This window comes from Manacus candei, unplaced genomic scaffold (assembly GCF_025592945.1).
Source record: "Manacus candei isolate 608988 ecotype Guabito, Panama unplaced genomic scaffold, ASM2559294v1 h1tg000018l, whole genome shotgun sequence".
NCBI classification, from domain to species: domain Eukaryota; kingdom Metazoa; phylum Chordata; class Aves; order Passeriformes; family Pipridae; genus Manacus; species Manacus candei.
Window position 1 is genome coordinate 7,691,353 of NW_026138066.1, and position 21,328 is coordinate 7,712,680.

At 46.3% G+C, this 21,328-nt stretch overlaps 1 protein-coding gene across 1 annotated transcript; it reads right to left on the reverse strand.

The window, feature by feature from the left end:
• Positions 1-3,122: 3,122 nt before the first annotated feature.
• CYTH4 (cytohesin 4) lies at positions 3,123-20,895 on the reverse strand. Its single transcript, XM_051784019.1, has 13 exons — positions 20,745-20,895; positions 14,737-14,819; positions 12,421-12,518; positions 12,093-12,159; positions 9,671-9,789; positions 9,209-9,289; positions 8,449-8,561; positions 7,765-7,913; positions 6,027-6,138; positions 5,506-5,582; positions 5,157-5,228; positions 4,553-4,707; positions 3,123-4,225 (listed from the first exon to the last, which is right to left on the reverse strand). The coding sequence occupies exons 1-13, from the start codon at positions 20,761-20,763 to the stop codon at positions 4,153-4,155; spliced, it is 1,218 nt and encodes a 405-aa protein (XP_051639979.1). The 5' UTR covers positions 20,764-20,895; the 3' UTR covers positions 3,123-4,152.
• Between the last annotated feature and the right edge of the window lie 433 nt (positions 20,896-21,328).

A 21,328-nucleotide genomic window follows, 5' to 3' on the forward strand; every position in this document is an offset into this window, starting at 1 on the left:
AGCTGAGGTGAAAGTTCTGTTCTTGTATAGGCCTTCTTCATTGATAACCCACATAGACCCAGACTTTTCCACCCTCCCTGACTCTCTCCTTGTAGCCCTCTGTCCTACCATATACAGCCTCCTTGAACTTAGCCCAATAGCACCAGCCTTCAGGAGCAAACTGCTGTCCATATACAGGCTCACACATTGGGACTGTGATAACCTGGGACAGGCACCATTCATCTTCATCGCAGGGAGGCGGCAGGATTAGAAATGGCATGGCAAGATGAGACTGCTGCACGCCCCTGTCACAGGCACTTAGAGCAGAGCCACTGCAGATGTGACAGCAGTGACACTCTAAGAAACCCTGGTCAGATCTGAACCCCTGTATGCTTGGGCTTCCTCCAGCCCCAGAGATGGGCCCTCTGTCAGGCTGGAGGTAGAAGTGATTTCAGAACAAGGTATAGCAGAGAGGCCATGCTGCCTTTGAGAGCTGTCCTGCTCTCTAGCTTTGTGCTCTGTCCCTTCTGTGTGAAATGCATGCTCAAAAAAATTTTAAGAGGGAGGAAGTACCTCAGTGAGTCCCCCACCCTCAGGTAGGCAGTTGCTTTCCAGCCACCAAAGACTATGGATGGGAGATAGGAGGAACTGCTCCTATTGAACCCCCAAATCTGACTGCACCATTCAAACCAACTCCAACACAGTGGGGCTGTGCTTCTTTCCATACAAATGACTGATATCAGAGGGTATGACTGGCTCCCATCCCTCTGAGGTTATTGCCATAGCCTTCCATTCCTCCAGGTTTATGGTACAAGCTGACAAACTTGTCCCCTCGTGGTGTCAATCCCTGCACTACAGTGGAGGGGTGAGGTGTGAGGGTTTACACAGTGTCACAGACAGAGTAAAAAGGCAGGCAGTCCCACTCCATATAATCCTGTTTAGCTGGCAGAAAAGAGCTCCTTGATTTTTCCTTTGCCTTGAAGGCTGGGTGACACACAGCTGAGCAGTTTCAGGCCTACCAGGAATAGACAGTGTCTCAAATGGTTGCTTCCACCCCGACACTGAACACCACTCATGGCCAACTTGCATGCAGTCATGTCTTCCCAAGGCCTCCATCTGCTCCTGAGCCCCCACCCCATCACCAAGAGCATTCACCCCCTGCAAAAAGGCAGGTTCAACTGATGTCCTTTGATCACTCTGAATTCATAATTTAGTCCAGTGTGCCTCCATTTAAATGTTGCCCTTCACCTCCACCTCCTAGAGATTTTCTCTACCTAAGCTGTAGTGCATGAGACTGCCGGCTCTCCTCACAGCTGCTCCATCTTTGTCACTGCAAACAATTTCTAGAATTCCTTTTTAAAATGTATTAGCCTTCCAAAAAGGAGCTGATAAACAGGGGATGGGAGGAAGGGAAGGAGAGGGGAGGAGGCAGGAGGAAGGGAAGGAGAGGAGAGGAGGCAGGATGAAGTGATATGGTCTATTCCACACATCTGCAGTATTCTCCTCCCAGCCCTTCTGTGAAAATAGATGGACATTTATCATGAAAACAAATTGCTGGATGTGCACAGGAATCCTTAGGCAAGCAGGGAATAAGTGTCAGTCTTCTGCATGTATGTCTGTGTGAGCCACATACACTGCCTATGATGCGAAAGAGAAATACATCAACCATACAGATAGCAATTTGTCAGATTTAACATCTGAAGGGCTCTGTGCGTGCCTGTGTGCACCTGTGTGTTTGTCTGTATGCATTCATGTGTGTGGTGCAGCACTTGCCCTCAACAAGGGGCACATGTGATGGTGGTCAGCAACATGTTCCCTGGTGGTGCCATTCTAGTTGCACAGGTCGTTCCTGTTATAAATTTCCAAGGGCTCCAAGCATATCTGTCAAAGCACACAGATATGAGTGGTTGGTCAGTTTTATAGACCTGTCCTGAGACACCCTGGCCAGTACTACATTGGTATTCAGCAAGCATGAGGTCAAAGATACTGCTTGGAGAGAGCAGATGTTGCACTGCTGGTGGGCAAAATCAGGTACCATTGTGTTCATGACACTGAGGAATATAGTAAGGAATTTAGAAATGCATTTTCTGTGCTGCAGTCAAGGAAAGGCAGTGGAAACTCAAACTTACTGTCTCCCTGCCTCAGTTTCTAGGAGAGGAGAAACCTGGCCCGGCCCTTCCTGATTCTTTTTGTTAGTTTGATGGATGGAAATTACACAATTGCCTGTCTCTGTGCACTGTTTTGCCTCTCACAAGTTGGTCCTTCCCACTCTGTCCCTGCTATGAATAAGTTTGCTCTGCAGTGTGTGGGTATCTAGGTGAAGAACGGAGGGGAAAGAACATAGGCAGCCTGAAGAGAATGGGAAGGATTGGGGATGAGGAATGGGGGAGAGCTTGGATAGACCCTGCTGTCATAGGAATGATCTAGGTAAACTGTAGGGAGGGCTTAGCCTTTATTCCCTCACCCAAGACCAGACTGTGGGTAGAAGAGAGACTCCAGGCTTCATTTTGATGGCTTTTGTCACACAGAGTGTAAGCCTAAGAAGTACTGGAACAGACACTTCTCACCCAAATCCTAGGCTCTGGGGCATCTCTCACCAATCAAATGCATATTTATATTTCACTTACATATACTGGAGATGTTGACAAGATAAGAGGTCATATTCTGACTTCTCCTCAATGTCTGGACAGAAGCCTGCCTCCTCTCATTGAATCCAAAGCAGGAGTGAACGTGTGTGTGTATAAACACATGTGCTCTAGAGCAGTGGGCAGCAAACTCACTCCGTATCACATCACTAACAAAGAGATTCTATGCAGGAGACATTTGCAGGCGCGAGCAGAAGAAAACCTTCACGTTTCTTCTCCAGGGTGAGCGCGTGCTGCAACTCTGAGATACGCTCCCTGACTCTTGAAATTAATTCAACATTCCTGTGGCTTGGGCAAAAATAACCGGAATGAATAATCGGGCTGTGCCGGCCCTGCTGCAGATTTCCTGGTAGATACAGCCCCCTGCAGGAAGGAAAAAGCCAAGAGACTGCGGTGGTGCTCAGGCTGCTTTGCTGGGCACAGGAACATGACACTCTTTATCTTGCGTTCTCTGCCTTTATCACGAAAACGATCGTGTACCCTGAGTTTTGGGCTTGTTTCAAGCACTTTTATTTCTTTTTTTACACAAGAGACAAAAACACCGAGACATCAGACGACACCAATGTGTGAAGATGGGAATGCCCCTGTGTGAGCGTGCTAGTGTGGGGGAGGTGTATGCACCTTCAGTTTTTCATGCCATCTGGCTGAAAGCCTTTCATATACCAGGCCTCTGGGCTGGTACAAGGAATCAACCTTTGTTGGGGAGCCATCAATCAGGAGAGCTAGTGTTTGGGTTTCTTCCCTAGGGAAACCTGTGGTCATCCCCAAGGCTCAAAACAGAGAAACAAAAGACCCAGAGCTGCTTCCTTGGTCCCACCGCCTGTCTACGCTCAGTTATCCCTTATGTTGGATAGGGATCCAACACCTCTAACTTTTTAAAACCTATGACTCAGTTACAGAGCAGGGACTTCCCAGGATTATAGCCCTCACAGCTATGGGAAGAGGGAGAGAGGGATTTCTTCTGAGCTGAGGGTTTTTTATCTTACCTTGGCCTCTGGTTTCACAGTGAGTCCTAAATAGTAGTGGCCTCCACCCCACAAACACTACATGTCTGTTTGTGGAAGAGAAACCACTGGGGCCTTTCTGCTCTGCAACCGACTGGACTATGCTCAGCTGCTCCAAGAACATCTACATGGATCCTCACAGAAAAATAGTCTGGCCTTGTTTCATTGTGGGAGGGGCCAGAGACATTCTGCAGACATTCTTGTCTCCTCTCAGATCCTGTCCTACATGTCTGGGGATGTATGGGAGAACCCAAAGGTCAGTTGCTGTTGAGCCTTTGTGTTCGGACATGCGTAACTCCGTGCCCACAGTTCTGACAGTCCTCAGTGGATTGCACTCTGCACCACTGCCTTCAGTTTGGAAAGGGAAGAAGCAAACCTGGCAAGCTGTCCTGTCATTTATCTTCTTGCCAAGTGGGAGGCAGAGGGAACCAACGCTCCCAAATTTCTTCACCGGAATAGCCCAGCAAGAGAGGGAAGCTGTCCACCAACCTATGCTTTCCTGAGGCTAGTGACCAGGTCAGGGTTCAGTTTTTGCTGGCAATCTTTTTCTTACGGGCAGAGACCAGATCATAGAAAGGATCCTGTGTGATGCTGGTTCTGGAAATAAGAGGAAATGGGAGCAAAAGTAAGAGATTTAATGATGGAGAGCAGCACAGATAACCCAAATGAACTTGCACAGAGACACCACTTGCCAAAGTGTAGGACTGGAGATCTCCAGACTCACAGTAGAGAATTTAGCTGTGGCTAGAGATTCTCCAGAAAGGACCTTGAAACTCTATAAAGTCAAGAGGTACCACAGTGCTGGACTACAAACATTTCTGTTCACCCCTCTTTTGAAGCTTTCATAGCCAAATAATCTGTGTGATCATCTGCCCCTGGGGCTGAACAAAGGCAAGCTCAGGCCTCTAGTTCTGCTCTCCTCACCGTATTGCCTCAATCCACTCATCACGTTCTGCTGGTGTGGCTGCTGAGATCTTGTAGGACTGATGCTTGCCTTCAACCACCTTCCCATCCCCATCTGTTTTGCAGGCTTTGATCTTCTGCCCTTTGCAGTTGGGATTGTAGAGTTCAAAGCAGTTCTGTCAGGAAGGAAACAAAATGGAGCCGTAGGGGAAGACACGGTGGACCAAGGAGGCTATGCTGCCTCCAACCATGAGTGACAGGCTCAAAGAGATTCCAAAAGGGAGGAGAGCATTCTGTCTCTGAAATGTAACAGACCCTTTCCTTCCCCACCCCAAGAATTGAACCCACATCTCCTGGTGCAAAATAACTAGGAATTCAGATGTGTACACTCATCTCTGCCCACCTACACGCATATACACATGTGAAACATACAATACAGTCAGCCAAAGGACAGCTGTCTCTTCACACCAGAAATATAAATTAAAAATACAGTTATGTTTAGATGGGGGCACAAGGCAGTTTGGAATGGCACCTTCCATCTGACAAGCATGGTTGTATGCATCTTCTCTTCCCTCTGACCATCTGACAGCCTGTGTTGGCAGAGTACCAACCAGTGGAGACTTACTGGCTTTTTGGGATCATCCACCTTCCGGACTGATAGGTTCTCCAAGGGGATAATGCCCAGAGGCTCTTTGTCCTGAAGGCAAGGAAACATGAATTAATACCCAAGATGCTCCCCAAATCTATGCCACTATTTAGAGCCTCTCTGATTTCCCAGACATGTGTCTTTGTGAAGGTGACAGGGGCAGTGTATGCCTGGGGAGACAAGACCACAGGTGAGCAAACAGCACCGAGTTCAGTCTGGGAGCACAGGGTAGAAGGGAAGAACTGTCCCCCATCCTCTGCTCCTCCCTGGCCCCTCAGAGGCTCATAACCACCCAGGACACTTTCCCAACCATGAGTTAAGCCTTTACCGTGGTATATTCAAAGTAGTACAGGCAGTTATCTGTCAGAATGAACCAGCGGCGTTTCCAGGTTTTTACACGTCCTCCTAAAGGCAACGAGATGCAAAAGCCATTAGTCACACATTTTTCTGTCCTTCCCCCTGCCACCCCCAAGCTCCAGACCTGCACACACAGACATACACTCCCAGATCTCCCTGTGGGTGAGCTCCAAGGAGACACCATGGTGCTAACCACTGATGTGATGCAGTGTGGTGGACATGCACATACAGGGAGCCAATTTTGCTCTGATGGTGCTGTGAATGGGAACAGGGGAGGAATATCTTCTCAAGTCCCTTTTTGAGAAGACAGAGCCTGCAATAGCTGGGAGGAGGGAGCAGCAGCTGGTTTCAACAGCAGGTGTCAGCCTCAGCCCACCACAGCAGACAGGACCGAAGGACAGCAGAGATGATGGTGGGTTGCAGGGGGAGATCTGTGGTTGGAGGCAGGCAAGTGGGAAAGTCAGTGAAGCTAGGGGAGTCCTCCCCCCTTACCTAATTTCAGCAGCCAGCCCTCACGGTTAGGGTTGAAGAAAGTATGGGTGAGGTCGTTGCCATCATCCTCTGGTATGGAGAACGGTTCATTCTTTATGCTCTCAAACAGATTCTGCCCCAAAGCATTAATGGAGAGAGAGAGAGAAAGACAGTGAAAGATTTATTTCTGACAAAGCTTGTACACAACTATCCTAGGTCCATCTGGACCATCACTCTATTTCTACAAGGGCAGGCAGGCAAAGTGCAGGGGAGCAGGCAGTGAGCACTGGGGGTACAACAGCCCTCAGTCTACACATCACAGGGTTTCAAGAGAGACCACTAGCTCTTTTCTGCACCTCGTGTCATAGTCTCAATTTAGAAAGTCACAGACACAAAATGGTGCACCCATAGCAAGACAGGCTGCTGTGACCAAACCCAGCATAACACAAGTGCTGCTTTGGGTAGTGTTAAGGCACTAGGATGGGGACTCAACATGGCAGAAACTGCAGCCCCATTTAGACCCTAGGTTGGTGGGGCCAAACACTGTCGATAAGCTGTAGAGACCAGCATATACAGCTACATGGCCACAAGGAAGCACATTTCATAGAACCGAGGCTTTGGCACTGAGGGACACAAAGGGCGACATTCATAACAGCAGAGTGACAGGGAGGCAGGTTATTAGCTTTCAAGGTATACTGACATGTTGCTAACATCATTGGATTTCCAGTCATTTTTAACACAAATCCCGAGCCAAGAAAAAAAAAAGAAACTACAGGTTTCTGCATCTTCCCTCAAATTGTCTGACAGAAATGACACCTGGAGTAAAATCTAAAGCCTTTACCCTGAAGGGATGCTGCTCAGCAAACCCACATTTGGGGTGTAGGCAGCCTTTTTGACACAAGACAGAAGTTATTGTGCCCAGGCTGGTTGGTGAAGCCAGACACACGTAGGCAGGCTGCCCACTTCTACCTTGCCTCATAGGGCAGGTTCCATAGTTGCTGAGCTTTTGAGAAAATGGAAGCTCCAGCTTTGCTAATGGATGCATCCCTTGTCTCTGCATCTTCATCCCCTGGGATAAGAAACACCATGGACCTGATGAGAGCTTTCTAGATGCTGGAAGAGACCCTGACACTCATTGGGGCTTGTTGGTTCTACTCATTCAAAGATATATCCTGATGTAAAAGAAGTCAGGCACTGGTGTCCTGACTGATGCAAACATTGGAGTCAACTGAGGCATTTAGGTATGAAAAAGGGAAAGGAATTCATAATCTTGGCCACAGTGACATTGATTCTTATACCCAGAGACACACAAGAAATAGATAGCCCCCTTGGGGGCTAGGAATTTCAAAGCTGGATGAGTGAGGTGCCCAGCTACCTCCCAGAGAGGTGGGTACCCCATTCACATGGCCTCACACCTACATGACACACAGCAGTATCTGTTCCTCTCTTACACGTACAGACTTAAAAGCACAAACTTTCTTAAACTGATACAGCTATTCCCTGAATGTCTCCAGCCCTGTCTCTCTTGCTCCATGTCCTCACCAACAAGAATGTGTGAAGCTTCTCTCCAAAGCAGTTCCCACATTTTCCAGATTTGCTTTTATACATACTGCCTTCTTTCCCCATGAGGACCTTCTCCTTGTATGGCAGAAGATCAGCAAGCCTGTATCACACTGAGACCTGCAGACCTTTGCTTCTCAGTGGGCTCTAAACAGAGAGAAGAGGTGATTTTTCATGATAAAATTGGAAGTCTTCTTACCTTTAAGAGCTCTTCTGGCAGGTCCCCTCCATTGTCAATGCCTCTGTTGATGGATACAAACCTTTCAAAGTGGGGTTTGTCTTTCACATTGGGGTTGTGCAGGCTGGTGTTAAGCATGATGATAGAGAAGGAGAGTATGTAACAGGTATCTATCAATGAGAAAGAAAACCAGGATGGGTGCTACTTGTTTTAGACAGCAGAACAATCCGCACCCTAGCAGGTGGCTTGGTTTCTAGTCACTGAATAACAGTGTCATTCTCTCAGTTGTAGGAGAAGAAGGGAGATGTCCCCTCTGCTAGGAGAAAGAGGGACAGAGTTGGATTGGAGTGATTCCATTCCCTCAGGATAATGGGGCAAACTGGGCAGATCTGGTCCAATAATGGCTCTGCCAGCAGGAAAGTTTCTATGGACCTACATCTGTCAGTGCTATCCTTGCTGCAATGCAGTATATCTCATGTGAGGCTGGGACCACTTCTCCAGTCTACTGCCCATTGGGATGGACTGTAGCACAGTGGGAAAAGGGGGACCAAAAATATTCAGCTTCACAGGAACTGGGTTGCCTCCTTCAGCTTAAGGGGAAACACACTTCCAAGTGGTGCCCTCTTTGCTTTGTGAACGGAAAAGTCAGGCTACTCTCTCTAGCAAAGTGTAGTTCAGCTTTATAGGCCTTCTCCCCATAACTACCTGTGGACTGGAATACTCCTGGGTTACACTTGCAGTACCAGTTGGCAAAGGCCTCCATCATCCGGTCAATCTTCTGTGCTTCCCCAGGCAGCCGGAAGCTCCATAGGAACTGTCTATCAGGAGCAGCATGCCAGATAGTTAGTCAGATTGGGTGCAAGAAACATTTATCCTTCCCTCAACCCATGTGATACCATGAAAATAAAAGAAGTCATCCCATCACACCGGGGAGACAACACAGTGCATGAAGCAGAAGCTCTGCTCCTCTCTCTACAAACTGCCTGGGTTCATCAGTCTCAAACACCCTAAAAGCAGGAAGAAGAACTAAACATCCTGGAAATCATGGCTCTGCTTCTTAATGAGTGTCCTGCAAGGCAGCAGAGACTTCAAGAGAAAGAGTCCTGCCAGGATGTGGCCTATAAGAAAACAAGAGGCCCTGAGTCACTTTGTCATTGACATAACAAGCACCGTGGACAGACATGATTCCTGCCGCAAAAAAAACTTTTCCCATCCCCCCAGGCATTGAAGCCACAGGGATCCACTTTTCTGCAAATGGTCAGTTCAGTCAAGGGGCCACAAAAGTGTTCCCCCTGGAGAAGCTGTTGACAACTCACAGAGCAACAGCCTTGGAGCCACCACATGCAGCGGGGTCTTGGGAAGTTCCCATTTCAGACCAGTAAGGTTTCCTGACCTTCCTGGGCCCTAAGACCCAGTGGCTGAGCAGGCTCCAACACCATACCCTGCATCTGTCACCATCACTTACCTCAGTGCCTGCACCAGGTTTAAGTGGGCAAACTGGTGACATGCCACAAAGGCTTGGAGGATCTGAATGTTTGTGGGGTCCCTGGGAGAGGATGGAGGGAAAAGGTCAGAAGAGAGCTCTCATCCTGCCCAGTTTGGATGCCCCTTGGTGTGACAACAAGCCCCTGGCTCCATCCCAGCCTCCACTTCCCCTTTGACCAAGAAGCAGCTGATATATGTGCTCTTGTCTTGGAACACTGACCCCACTACAGGCAGCAGGAAAAGTAGCCCATATAGTCAGCCTTAGTCACCCTCCAAAGACCCTCCCAGGGGTGTACTGCCCACTCAGCCCACTGTGGTTGGAGGTACGTTCAGTCTTGGCACGTGGCTGAGGTCTGCCACAGGTCATCCAAAATGGTAGTTAAGAGGGGCCAGGCAGGACAGGGCCTCCAAAGGGTCTCCTCATCCTGCCTGGGCTGCTCACCTCCCACCCAGGTAATCCCCAATGGCTGTCTTGTTCAGACCTTCACCCTTGTGGAGGAATTTGGCGATCTCCTGCGGGTCTGAGGATAATACCTGGTGCTCAGTCAGGTACTGGATCCCCTGGGAAGGAGAAGCAAGACAGTGAAGTAAGACAGCTTTGTGGTGTGATGAGAAAGTAGGACTCCAACACATTGATATCAGCCTTCCTTAGCTTTGATGAACTTTCCTCCTCTGTTACTCCCCAGCCCCTTTATGGGAGATCACAGCCATGTTCTCATCTTTATTCCATCCCTCTTCATCCACTATGGGTGGTCAGTCCCATTTTCATTTCATCCCTAGATCTGGCTAAATGTTTTACTCTGATGGAAACTCAAACAAACAAAAAAGGGCAATGTAGTTTAAAAGTCAAAAAGGTAAAGTGAAAATAATTCATTTTAATATTTTCAATCAAAATATCTTAGTGTTCTGTTCCTAAATGTCTTTTTTTTTCCCTAAATTAACTTAAAGGAAACACTCTTTGTTTAAAAGAAGACATAATGAAAAAAAATGTACTCAGGCAAAAATAAAGGCTTGAGACAACTCAAAATAATTTTTTCTTAATTTTTCTTCCATCCAACAGAACAGAGAAGACTGCAATCTTTTCAGTTCCATCCCTCCTAGCCAGTAAGGATGGAATATGCTTTTTAAGGAATACAGAGTGTCTGAGTTGGGTTGTGCAAAGAGTCAATATCCTATTTAAGAGAGAATTTCATGATTTTCAAAGCCAAAGAAAGCTGAGGTTTTGTTCAAAGGATTCTTGACAATATCTAACAACACTGCAGTTCTCCAGACCACATAGCAATTCTCCTCACAAAATACAATAAAAGAATGAAAATTATTTTAGATCCATCAAAATATTCTATTTCAATGGAATCATTTCACTTTCCCCTGTAAAATATAAGAAACTATATCTAAAATGCCCCAAAGAAAAAGCAGTTTCAAAAGAGAAATTGAAATGTTTGTGAGATTTTTTTTTTCCATGCTATTTTCCTTTCTCTTTCCCCAGATGGAATTTTGGTAAGACCAATTTAATTTTGCAAAGCATTGCAGTGATGATGGGGCCCCATTTTCCAGAAGAAACTGTTTCTCCCCAAAGGTTTTGTTTGGCCAGATTCCTAATGCTTATCTCCTCTATCCTCAGGAACTCCCATGGGATCTTGAAAATAGGAACTCATTTAAAGTATCAGCATTGCATGGATGGAGTGTAACCTTTGAAAGGAGGGGTAAAGAAATTTCCTTCCATTGCAGCACCTCTCTGTTTATTGCATGTAGCAAAAAGGAGGCAATAATCAGAGATCTGCATAATACAGGCACAGCGTATACAACATTTTGACCAGGTTGATCAGCATTAAACTAATAAAGCTAAACTGGTTTGAGGTTAGAACTAGTTCGGGTATTTCTGCACAGAATGGCACAGTGCCACAGAGAGTTGCCTCTGGGGTTTCAAACCAAGGTCAGATTGAAAGGCAAAATAAAACCTCCTCTCATGCAGGCTATAAGTACTGATATCACTGCTCTGAGGCAGCTCCCACTGGCAGAGGGATGTCCAGGGGACTGGCAAGCACTCCAGCTGTGGTGTGGATGCTGGGGAAGGCATCTTGACAGTCTCAGCAGGGCACAGAAGGAGGCATGAGAAGCTGTCATGCTGAGCAGCAGCCACTCAAGATGTTAGCTGTGGTAGTTAGCTGGTGATGAGCTATCATTCGATCGCAGCTTGTGGTTTTCCTTACAGAGCTCAAAAAAGTGGCCCACCAGTGAGGAGGAAGGAAGAGAGAACTGTCTTTCTCGCATCTTGTCTACCTAATGTTTTTAGAGCTTTCTGCAGAGGGTTGAAGGCAATTGACACCACTGGTCAGAGTCCCAGAAAGTAGAAAAGCTGTATTTACTCCACAATTCAACCAATACTACCAAAACCAAAACTGTTTTCAAAATGTCAGAGGCATCTTGTCCTCTTCTGTTACGAATGAGCCAAGGAACCTGACTTGTTCTCAAAATTTCTCCCCTTCTTCTTAGTTCATCCTCGTCTATCACATTATAGCAAACTCAGCCTTGCAGTCAAGAAGAGCTGTGCTAAAGGAAATTTGGCTCCCCTGACATATTGGCAGTGTTAAACCATCCTCCCCTTACTTCTCTTAGGTTTGGGTTGAATAGTATGGGATGACCTATAAGCATGTGATGGAGGGAGACAACACAGCTTGATCATATAAAAGATCTTATTCAGGAATAGAATGGAGAGTGTTACTAACTGGAGCCTTAGTGAGTTAGGAAACACAGTCCCACGCCATAGTTCCTTTGACATAGGTGGCTGCAAGTGGGCCAACAGCCAACAGAATATCTTCCTCCAAGCTTTCTTTATCCTCATAGGTGGTATGAACAAATCCTACCTTTGCAGGATCCATGTTGAATTTCTTCCGGCCCAGGGACAGAATTTTATCCCTCTGTGATAGTTTGCTGCAAACACATAAAAAAGAAGGAAAATCAAACAGAATAAAGGAACATGTCATTTAACTCACAAGTAACTTAGTAATAAGTTAGGTAACTTAGATATCTTAAGGACACGTGTCTGACTATCCAGAAATAAAGAGAAATCTAAGAGGAGAGCAGGGTATTCCTGGTCTAATTTCCCTGTCCTTGTTGTGATCCAAATCCCATTTTGTTTTTTCAACCTCAAAAGAGAGACTTTGTAAAAAAAGGCATACTTATTACACTTGCCTGGTCTGTTCTCTAGGATTATTGTCTGCCTCCTGCCTCTCTGCATTTTGGAAACGTTCAATCTCTGCAAACACTTCAGCAATCTCCTCCTTCAGCTTCTGCAAAAGAAACATCAGGAGGATGAAGGCAATGGAGGGAAAAACAGCAGACATACATACAGAGCACGTTTTACTACTTCCCTCAAACATAGGAAAAGGACAGGCCAGATGGTCATGACCAGCCAAGGATGTCTACGAAATGGGGACTGCTCTGGGGTGACCCTGCTGGATTCCATATGAAAACAATTGGAGAGAGGGGCAGAGGAATGTTCTCATGTCTGTTGTCAATCAAGGCTGGAAAAATCAAGATTAGCCAGCGTGGCGAGTGTCAGAGAACTCGCCCCAGTGTTGATTTCAGTTCCTCAAACAATGTCAGATGCAAGAATCCTTCCATTGTGCCCTTTTCCTTTGAGCTTTTACTTTGCACAGCCCTGCTACGCATCCAGGAAAGGGGAAGTGGAGTCAGTAACTATGAGGTCAATATGAACCTGAAGTGGCAATACTATGAAACACAGTTTTTAACATACCTATCATTCAAATATCATTGAGCAGATACCTGTCTTTAGGGGGAGAAAGAAGAAAGAAGGAGTAAAAAAAGAGTATTGCAAATTTTAAAAAAAAATCAATTGTGGAATTCACTTTCCTTTAGGCCGCTGACAGACCATGGCCGCCTTGGCTGGATGTTCTGCTTTACTAAGGAAATCTATATCTGCTTGTTTCCATTCTTCAGTTATGGTCCTCCTCAGAGCCAAATTACATCATAGATCTCTTCCAGGAATCACCCAAATTCTTCCCCAGGCAAACCACAATAAGCAGGGGAAGATCCTTTCTCATCAAGGAATGAGGATGTGGATGAAGCATTTAACCAGACAGAGAAACTGAATTTCTGCAATATCCCATAATTTAAAAGAGCTTTAGTTTTGCTCTGGTCACCTTCTACTGTGCTTCATTAGTCTCCATGGCTCTGAGTGTTCCTTACTAAGCTTTAGGTATTGCAAAAATGTGACAAAACAATGATCTTAGCTCCCAAATTTCAAATTATTATCAATTTTGTTACTCTACTCACTGCTAGTTTTTGGCAGTGTTACTGGCAACTAAAGACCCATCCTTTCCTCTCCTCCCTCTCCCCTGCCCCAGACATTCCCCCAAGTGTTTGTGTTTAAGGGTATTGCTAGACACTTTCTGAAAAGATCCCCTGGGGAAAATGTCTCTCATTCTAAGGTAGTCTTTTCACCTAAACTCATTCTGTTCCATTGGACAATGCATTGCTTAATGGATTTAGGAGATAAAATATGAGTTTGTGCAGTCTAGCAACATTTCTCTGTCCACAGTGGGCAAAAAAATGTAGTACTCCTCTTACAGTGCCCATTGCCTATTCTGAAAATTGAAGAGAGAAGAACCACACACAAGCAAATGACATGCACATACATTCATCATCTGTTTTGCAAGAGGAGACAAGACACTATTCTGATTTGCAGCAGAAAGAGGGAGTCTGTAGTTTGCCTTAATCCTTTATGCCAGGAAATATTGCACCTATTTCCCAGACATCTGGACATCTTCATATTGTTGGGAAATCAGTCCAAGTCCAATGATTCAGTGTAATAAGTTCTCTCTAATGGGAAATCATATTCCACGGTGATGGAGGCAGAACAGAATAGAAAGTGTACAGCACCACGCATGACTGTGATGCAGTCTGACTGATTTTGAATCTGTTACTTTCAGACACTTTTAGGAGTCAGTGTAGAAATGTTTGGGTCTGTTAAAAGAAAAGAAGAAAAGCAAGTTCAACCACAGAAACTTGTGTGGAAGGTCCTGCCAATACACCTCTTCAAAGAGACGGGATCCTGCATGAAGGACTTGTTAGAGGTCCACAAACAAAACAAAAGTTTGATAAACACAGAATGATGCTGCAGGTAATCGGTAATTAAAAATAATCATAAATGCTGAGCCAGGTGCCTGCCAGTATGACAATGAAGTCATACTCGTTACCTTAATCCTAAATATGCAATCCCAGCTCATCCCTGCTCATAATTTGACCGGCCTTTCTCAAATATCCCATTAGGGCAGCTGATGATTCCTGCAGCAGAGAGTTGGACGTACACAGGTGGCAAATAGGTCAGGGTAGCCTGAAGTTGAGAATTCAAGTTGGATCATGACAGAGAAAATGTCTCCAGTGCCAGAGCACTTCTGCATGGCCTGGACTATTATGCAAAGGTGCTCCTTGGTGAAGACAGATTTTAGAAAGCTAGGCAGGCAAGAGAAACAGGATGGTCCTTACCTTTATGTCCTCCAAAAGCCCCTGTTTGTGCTGCCTGATTGTCTCTATTTCAGTCTCTTCAGCCTCGCTCAAATCAGTTGACTCTGGAAGAATAAAGATGCCCGTGACAATAGTACCGGGGCCAACATATCACAGAAAAAGCTGCCTCGACCTCCCAGTAGGTACCCTCTCCTAGGGTCATGTCATAGCAACTCTGACTTCTGTGTTTCAGCATCTATACTCCCTGCTGTTGCAGCCACTGCACCTCACCTTTGGCCTGCAAATGGTTCTCAGTCCAGAGCAAGCAGCACAGACCCATACACCCCTCCTTACAGTCAGACGTGTTGGTAGCCCTCTTATCTAAACCTGCAGCAACCCACTCGCCCACTCAAGCAATTCTGCTTGCTGTGAGCACAATGAGGAGGTCTCACCAAATGCTCTCTGGTGGTTTTCATGTCAGTCATCTTTATGTACTGAAAATCTGTGACCTAAACACTTCACCTACATCCAAACCTCCCATGAAGAGCCACTGGCTTCATGGATTGATCCCCCACAGCTAGTGGGGGGTCAGAAGTGACTTAAGAGAGAGAATCAAGGTTTTTCAAATCTGAAGGCAGGATCTGGGGGGATGAAAGCCTTGCTGAAGAAGGAATGTCTTTGGAAGGCTGTTGTTCTGTGGACCACAGACAACACAGAAATATGAGTAGGCTTTCTTCTAATGTACAGGAAGTTGAACAGATAGCAGTAGAGCCAAGGCAACCACAACATGATTCATAAAACACCCAGAACAATTGGGGAGACAGCATTGTTGCTAAATATAATCCAGGTGAAACGTAGTCTCTTCAGCAAGGAGAAGGCTGCAGCCATAGAGAGGAGGCAAAGCAGATGACAAGGCCCCAGGAAAAAAAAAAGGCACTCACAAAAGGCTGAGAGCACTGAAGGTCACTCCTGAAGTGGCAGACAGGGCCCTTGCTGCACCTAAATACTGCAAGACAAAGCTTTCCCAGGAAGCTATGTCAAGTCACTGGATGTCCTGCTTCACTGTTTCATGAGCCATAATCCCCTGGGCCTCCTGTCTTCCTGGAAAAAGGGGAAGTAGCACCAGTTGCATTGGAAATTCTCTTGGTGTGGATCTCACATGCAAAACAACTGTTATAAATATGACTGGAGGAAAAAAGGGGAAGGAAGCAGCCACGACAGACAGAAGGAAAAGGGGACAAGGGCGATCATCTTGGAGTCCACATGCTTTTTTCCTGTCATGGCCACAACAGCTCAGAGAGATCTCCCTTCCATAATCCTAATCTTTCCCTCATGAGCTAAGTATGTTCCTGTTACTCTTCTCAGGCTGCAGCCTCTCTTCCTGCTGGTTTCAAGCATTGCATTCCCTGGGGAGAGACTGCTGAATCTGTGGGAGTAAAGCACTGGACAAAGAGCCAGCATGAAGCCAGGAGTGGGATGGACCCATGTGCCCTCCCAGTCCTGGAAGCAGCCCTTGTGAAGAGCTGAAAGAAGCTGACTGATTGCTGAAGCCAGTCAAGATAGAAGGAAAACTGGTGGCATCCAGAAGCCTTGCAACAGACAAATCTGTATGTGAGAGGAAAACAAACAACCAAGCAAACAAGCATAACACCAAGCAAGCAACCAAGAAGGCAAACAAAAAATAAACAAACAAAAAGAAACCACAACCAAAAAAACCCATGCAACAGCTCAGCTACTTATTAGGCAGGTTGCTAACTTCCCTTTGAATGTCAGCCCTATGCCTCTGAGCAGTGCCTGGGCTTCAGCTTAATTTATGTCTCCCATTGTTCTGGCATCTGCGGGAGACGAGGCCAGTCTCTCAGTCTACCCAGCTTTATCTCTCTCACTCCTGCAGGGGCTTGTAATTGTGGAATCACTGGGGTGAATCCTTGACAAATTACCACTAAGATCTTTTGCCCTGTATTTCTTTCCACAAAAGCACCATAGCACGACATACCTGAGGAACCTCACCTTCCCCCACCTCATCAGCAAACTCTGTGGTGTGGCTGGTTGCTTTGCTTCAGTTGTTCTTTGTCTATTGAAGCAGCCTGAAGCATCTCAAAGAGGCATGAGGCTCCCAGAGGACACCATCTCACCCACATGACCCCCACCAAGATTGTAAATAATGCAGTCCCCCTTCCTCCTGAACATCTGAAAACCCCAACTCCCAAATGATTCACCTGTCCAGTTTGTCAGAATGAGAAAAGTGTGGGAAGGACTGTGTGTGGGGAGGGTGGGGGAGAAAAAGCATGAGTCATGGGGAAGGAATAAAAGGGTAAATAAGCAGGAAAGTTTAACATAGTATTAAAAAAAATTGATGGATCAAACTTTCAGGGCAACTTTGAGCTGCAGAGAGGGTCCTTGTTAGGTTTCCTAAGTTTCCTGAATAGCTTAAGTCCTTGATTGCCTTGGAAAATAATTCTGATGTCAGTGCATTCACGTTATTCCTCTGTCGTAACAGGCAGCCTGATGCTCTGCTCAGGGTGTTCTGAGGCCATTCATCAATGTTATTGACCACACTGCAGTCAGGGGAAGTGAACACAAAGGGCTTGTTTGGGGAACCATCCGCAGAAAGGCAGTGAAGGCAGCAGAGGCATCAGGGCAAGCAGGAGGTGAGTTACTGAGAGCCTTTCCTTCACTCACCACATTGAGAACAAGCTGAGCCAGCAGGAGGACACTGAGTAAAGCACCACCTGGCTCACTCTAGACACTTGTAATGGCAGAGGCAGTTCAGCCCTGCACCAGGGGATTGAGGAACAGCTTCAGCCTTGTCAAAGTCCTCAGTACCACCAAGTTACACTTCCCTCTAGAGCTAGGTGAGGACACAGATGAAGCATAGCCCTGGTCAGGCTTCTCTGCACAGGGGGAAATTTCACCCTGGTGAAGAACACACCATGAAAACACCCACACATTTCAGGAGGATACTACCAGCCAAACCAATGCTGAAGTTTCACGGTTCAGACACCAAAAAAAAAAGAATGTCTGGCATCCTCTCCAGAGAGGACATGAAGTTGCTGCTTGGAATTTATTTTCAGAGAGCAAATGTTGAAAGGAAAGTGCATCAGCATCACATCTGTTGCTCTTGAGGTTGTTTCCCCACTCTTAGGGCAGAACCTAAGAGAAAGACCTGCCGATTTCTCATGAACTGTCCAGGCTTGTATTTTCAGTGCTGTCACTCAAAACAGTACACAGACTTCAATTCCAGTTGTGGTGACTTATGCCTCCAGCCTTCCCATCTGGAGGGCAGGTTGGAGTTACCCAAACATCTGGGTACTTATGTGGCCAGCAGAGAGTACTGTGTCTACTGGTCTCATTTCCCATTGCAAAGGGCTGTGCAGAACCATCCGGACAGTAACTAAACAGATGATAAATGTATGTGCATGTCATTTGCTTGTGTGTGGTTCTTCTCTCTTCAATTTTCAGAATAGGCAATGGGCACTGTTTTGCTTCAAACCCAAGCAAAATTATATGAATAGGAAGACAGTTTTTGAAGCACAGAATAAGTAGGAAGTTGACCATCCAAGAGAGCTGGAAGAATGGACTGCAGAAGCTGTGGGGGAAGTTTATGAAGAATGACTCTATCTGTAGCACTGTGGCAAACCATCCATGTGCTACACATCCACAGAATGACAGCAGAGGTTCATAAGGCCCATTTGCAAGGCAGTGTAGGGCTCTGAGTGTAGACACCAAAGGGTTTGAGCACCTCCACCCATGGCAACACACAAGCAGAGCAACCTGATGGGCACCTTCTGCCTGAAGAAGGCTGTCTGGTAGAAAATTTTCACCTGAAATTCCTTTTCTTTTTCAATATGGCTGTTGTGTCATCTGCAGTACAGACCACCACCTCCACAACCAGGTAATAGGCTGGTAACAGGCAGATGACAGGAAGCCTTGCAGCTCCTAGGTTCCCTCCAACCCTATCTGTCTCCTTCCTGCAGCCACTACACAGTTATCTTCCAGCTTGTGTCAGAAGAAATTCAACACAGATCCCAACAGGTTTAATTTGCACATTTTAGTTATGGGGAAAAGGTGTGAAGAAGAATTCATGTTGCTTCCTTGTCCCCTTATCCCACATGACAACTTACATCAATCAGGGTAGCTTCTAGCCACTTTTGACTATGGCTCTTACCCCACACATCCTAGCACAGGATACCATGGCACCCATATGCTCTCCCATATTTCGCACACTCAGCTCAAGGATTGGGCATAATGGCTCTGTGGCCTCACCCTGACAATCGTGAGATGGTTTTGAAGGAATCTGGAAGAGGACATACACTGCAGGGAGAGCAACCTCCCCACAGATATAGGTCATCTCGCACAGATATGTACCTAACAGGACCATCACACCTCAAGGTAGGAGTGACCCCAGGAAAAGGTGTACATGCACATCTGACCTTCAGGACAATCAAGCCACAACTTAGCAATTTCAAATGCATTCAGTACCCTAAAGCTCCCTGGAAAACTCTGTCTGGTAGCAGCCTGGGCTCTCAAGGGAGCTCAACATCAAACAAACCCTCTTTCTCACCCAGCTGTGGAGTGACAGGATGGGACTGAGCAAAAACATCAGTCAGAGCCAGCACATCTCTCCAGGCCTTGCCTGCCTCTGGGCTCTGCCTCTAGCCAAAACTGAGCAAACCTGCATTCTCCCTGAACAGGATCTCATTGTGCTATTGCAGTGTGTATACTTTATTCAAAGTATACTTACTTGAATGTGTAACTTTCAAGATATAATTAACTCATAACACATAACTTGAATGAATGACTGTGTCAGACCTTCTGTGAGGAGGGAGGCACACTCCAAAATAAATAGTAAAACATGAGTTATCCCTCCTCCTGTCCAGTTTGTCCTGCAGAATCTTTTACCACAGTTGCTTTCCAGTGGGGAGGGCTGGGTGATCTGAAGAGACCCACCTTCACCAACATTCATAGTCAGATGCTGGCAAGAGCTCAGTTCCTACAGGTACTACAAATTTCCCTGACAAGGAAGTATGTTGTTTGAGTGTGCCCCTTCCTTGGCTACACACCTCAAAGCTAAAATGTGCACAACAGTCATTGAAACTGGGCATGCTTTTTGCTTTCACTCTCTGCTCCATAACCTATATACAAAAGCCTGATAGGACAGAATCAGATCGAGAAAGGTCATTGCAAAGTGATCCTTCTTCTTCTCGGCCCTCGTTCAGTCTATTGCTATTCAGCTCTCCCTCTCTGCTGGCTTTGCACAGACACATGCTCAGAGCTTCCTCAGCCAGAGGCTAGAAATGTTCAGTCTGGAAGTGTGCCTTTCCCTGCTGAATCCCAAACACTTTTCCCACCACCTGCCAAAGAAGGAAATAAAACCTAAGATCTCTCTCAGTTCCTCAGGTATGGCTTATCTCCCCCCACCCACATCTGCCCATTGAAATTATTTCAGGACCAGGCAGGCCCACCTGCAGGTCACTTGGAGTTTGTAGGATCCTAATACAGTTATTCACCTTTAACATGGACATAAGCAAGAGACACCCCAGTACCAAAAGCCTTGCAAGAGTGTTGCACTGAGATACCCAACTGCATGAGAGGCTCCCCAGAGGCAAACCAGCTCCTGGGATCTGCAGGGAAACACCATTTTGGAGCTTGCAAGCCATGCCAGAGTTTCATGAAGAGAAGCCAAAGCTTACAAGTGTTCATCCTAAGTGTCATATAAACCCTTGATGCCCCTGAGTCAGTTCCCAGCTCAGTCCAGGATCACCAGCCCAAGGGATCCCAGCAGTAGACACTCTCAGTACCAAAGCCATTTGAATCAGTGGGAAATTTTCTCCCAGTGTGAAAGGAGAGCAAGTAAAAAGAAACCCATGCCTAATCCTGAAGGCTGACAAGCAATCTACTGCAGCCCCAGGGATCTTCCAGCATCTCATCCCTCCAGCCACCAGCCACAGTATCCACTCTAGATGCTGGGATTTCGTGGAGTGCTCGACTCTGTCAAACTGAGTGCACAGCCCTCACCCAAAAAAAGATACACAATGGTCAAGGCTTACCAGAAGGACAAAAGTCCATCCTGAAGAGTGAGATATATTTTCAACACAAATGTGTTTCAGATGTGTTGAAAACGTGGGGGTTTGTTTGTCCTTGCCTTCTGCTTGTTCAGATGCTTCACAGAACTGAAACAACTTCGAGCCAGTGACCAAGACCGCAGCAGAATTATGGGGGGCGGGTTGCCCTGTGACTCCTCCCTTCCTCTCCTTGTCCCTCTGATCACATGTCATGAGCTTGCCTCAGAGAAGGAAACTGTATGTGCACACTTCTGTGACCTAACAGGGGTTCACTGGCCACTTTTGAAATACAAATGCACAGATGCATTTCCATCCCAGCAGCTTTTTTGAGAATCTCTCTTTGAGGGGACCGAAATGAACTGTGAGAGGCTGATAGTACTTTGGGTTTTTGTCTGAAATACTCTGAGGAGAGAGGGGGGAAAAAAGGAAGTTCTTGATTCAGAAAACCCATCTGATTGGGGAAGTGGTTTCATTCTAAAGGAAAGATTCTTCCTGTGTTAATTCTGCAGCAGGTGGAGGGGGTAGGGATGGGAATGAACACTCCAAAATTGGAGGATGGTTGATAGAGG

Coding starts and splice junctions, on each gene's coding strand:
- CYTH4 (XM_051784019.1), bottom strand. Junction 6,139..7,764: donor TGCCAGAAGAGCTCTTAAAG/GTAAGAAGACTT, acceptor GCTTTGGGGCAG/AATCTGTTTGAGAGCATAAA. Junction 4,708..5,156: donor TGGATGATCCCAAAAAGCCA/GTAAGTCTCCAC, acceptor CCTTCCTGACAG/AACTGCTTTGAACTCTACAA.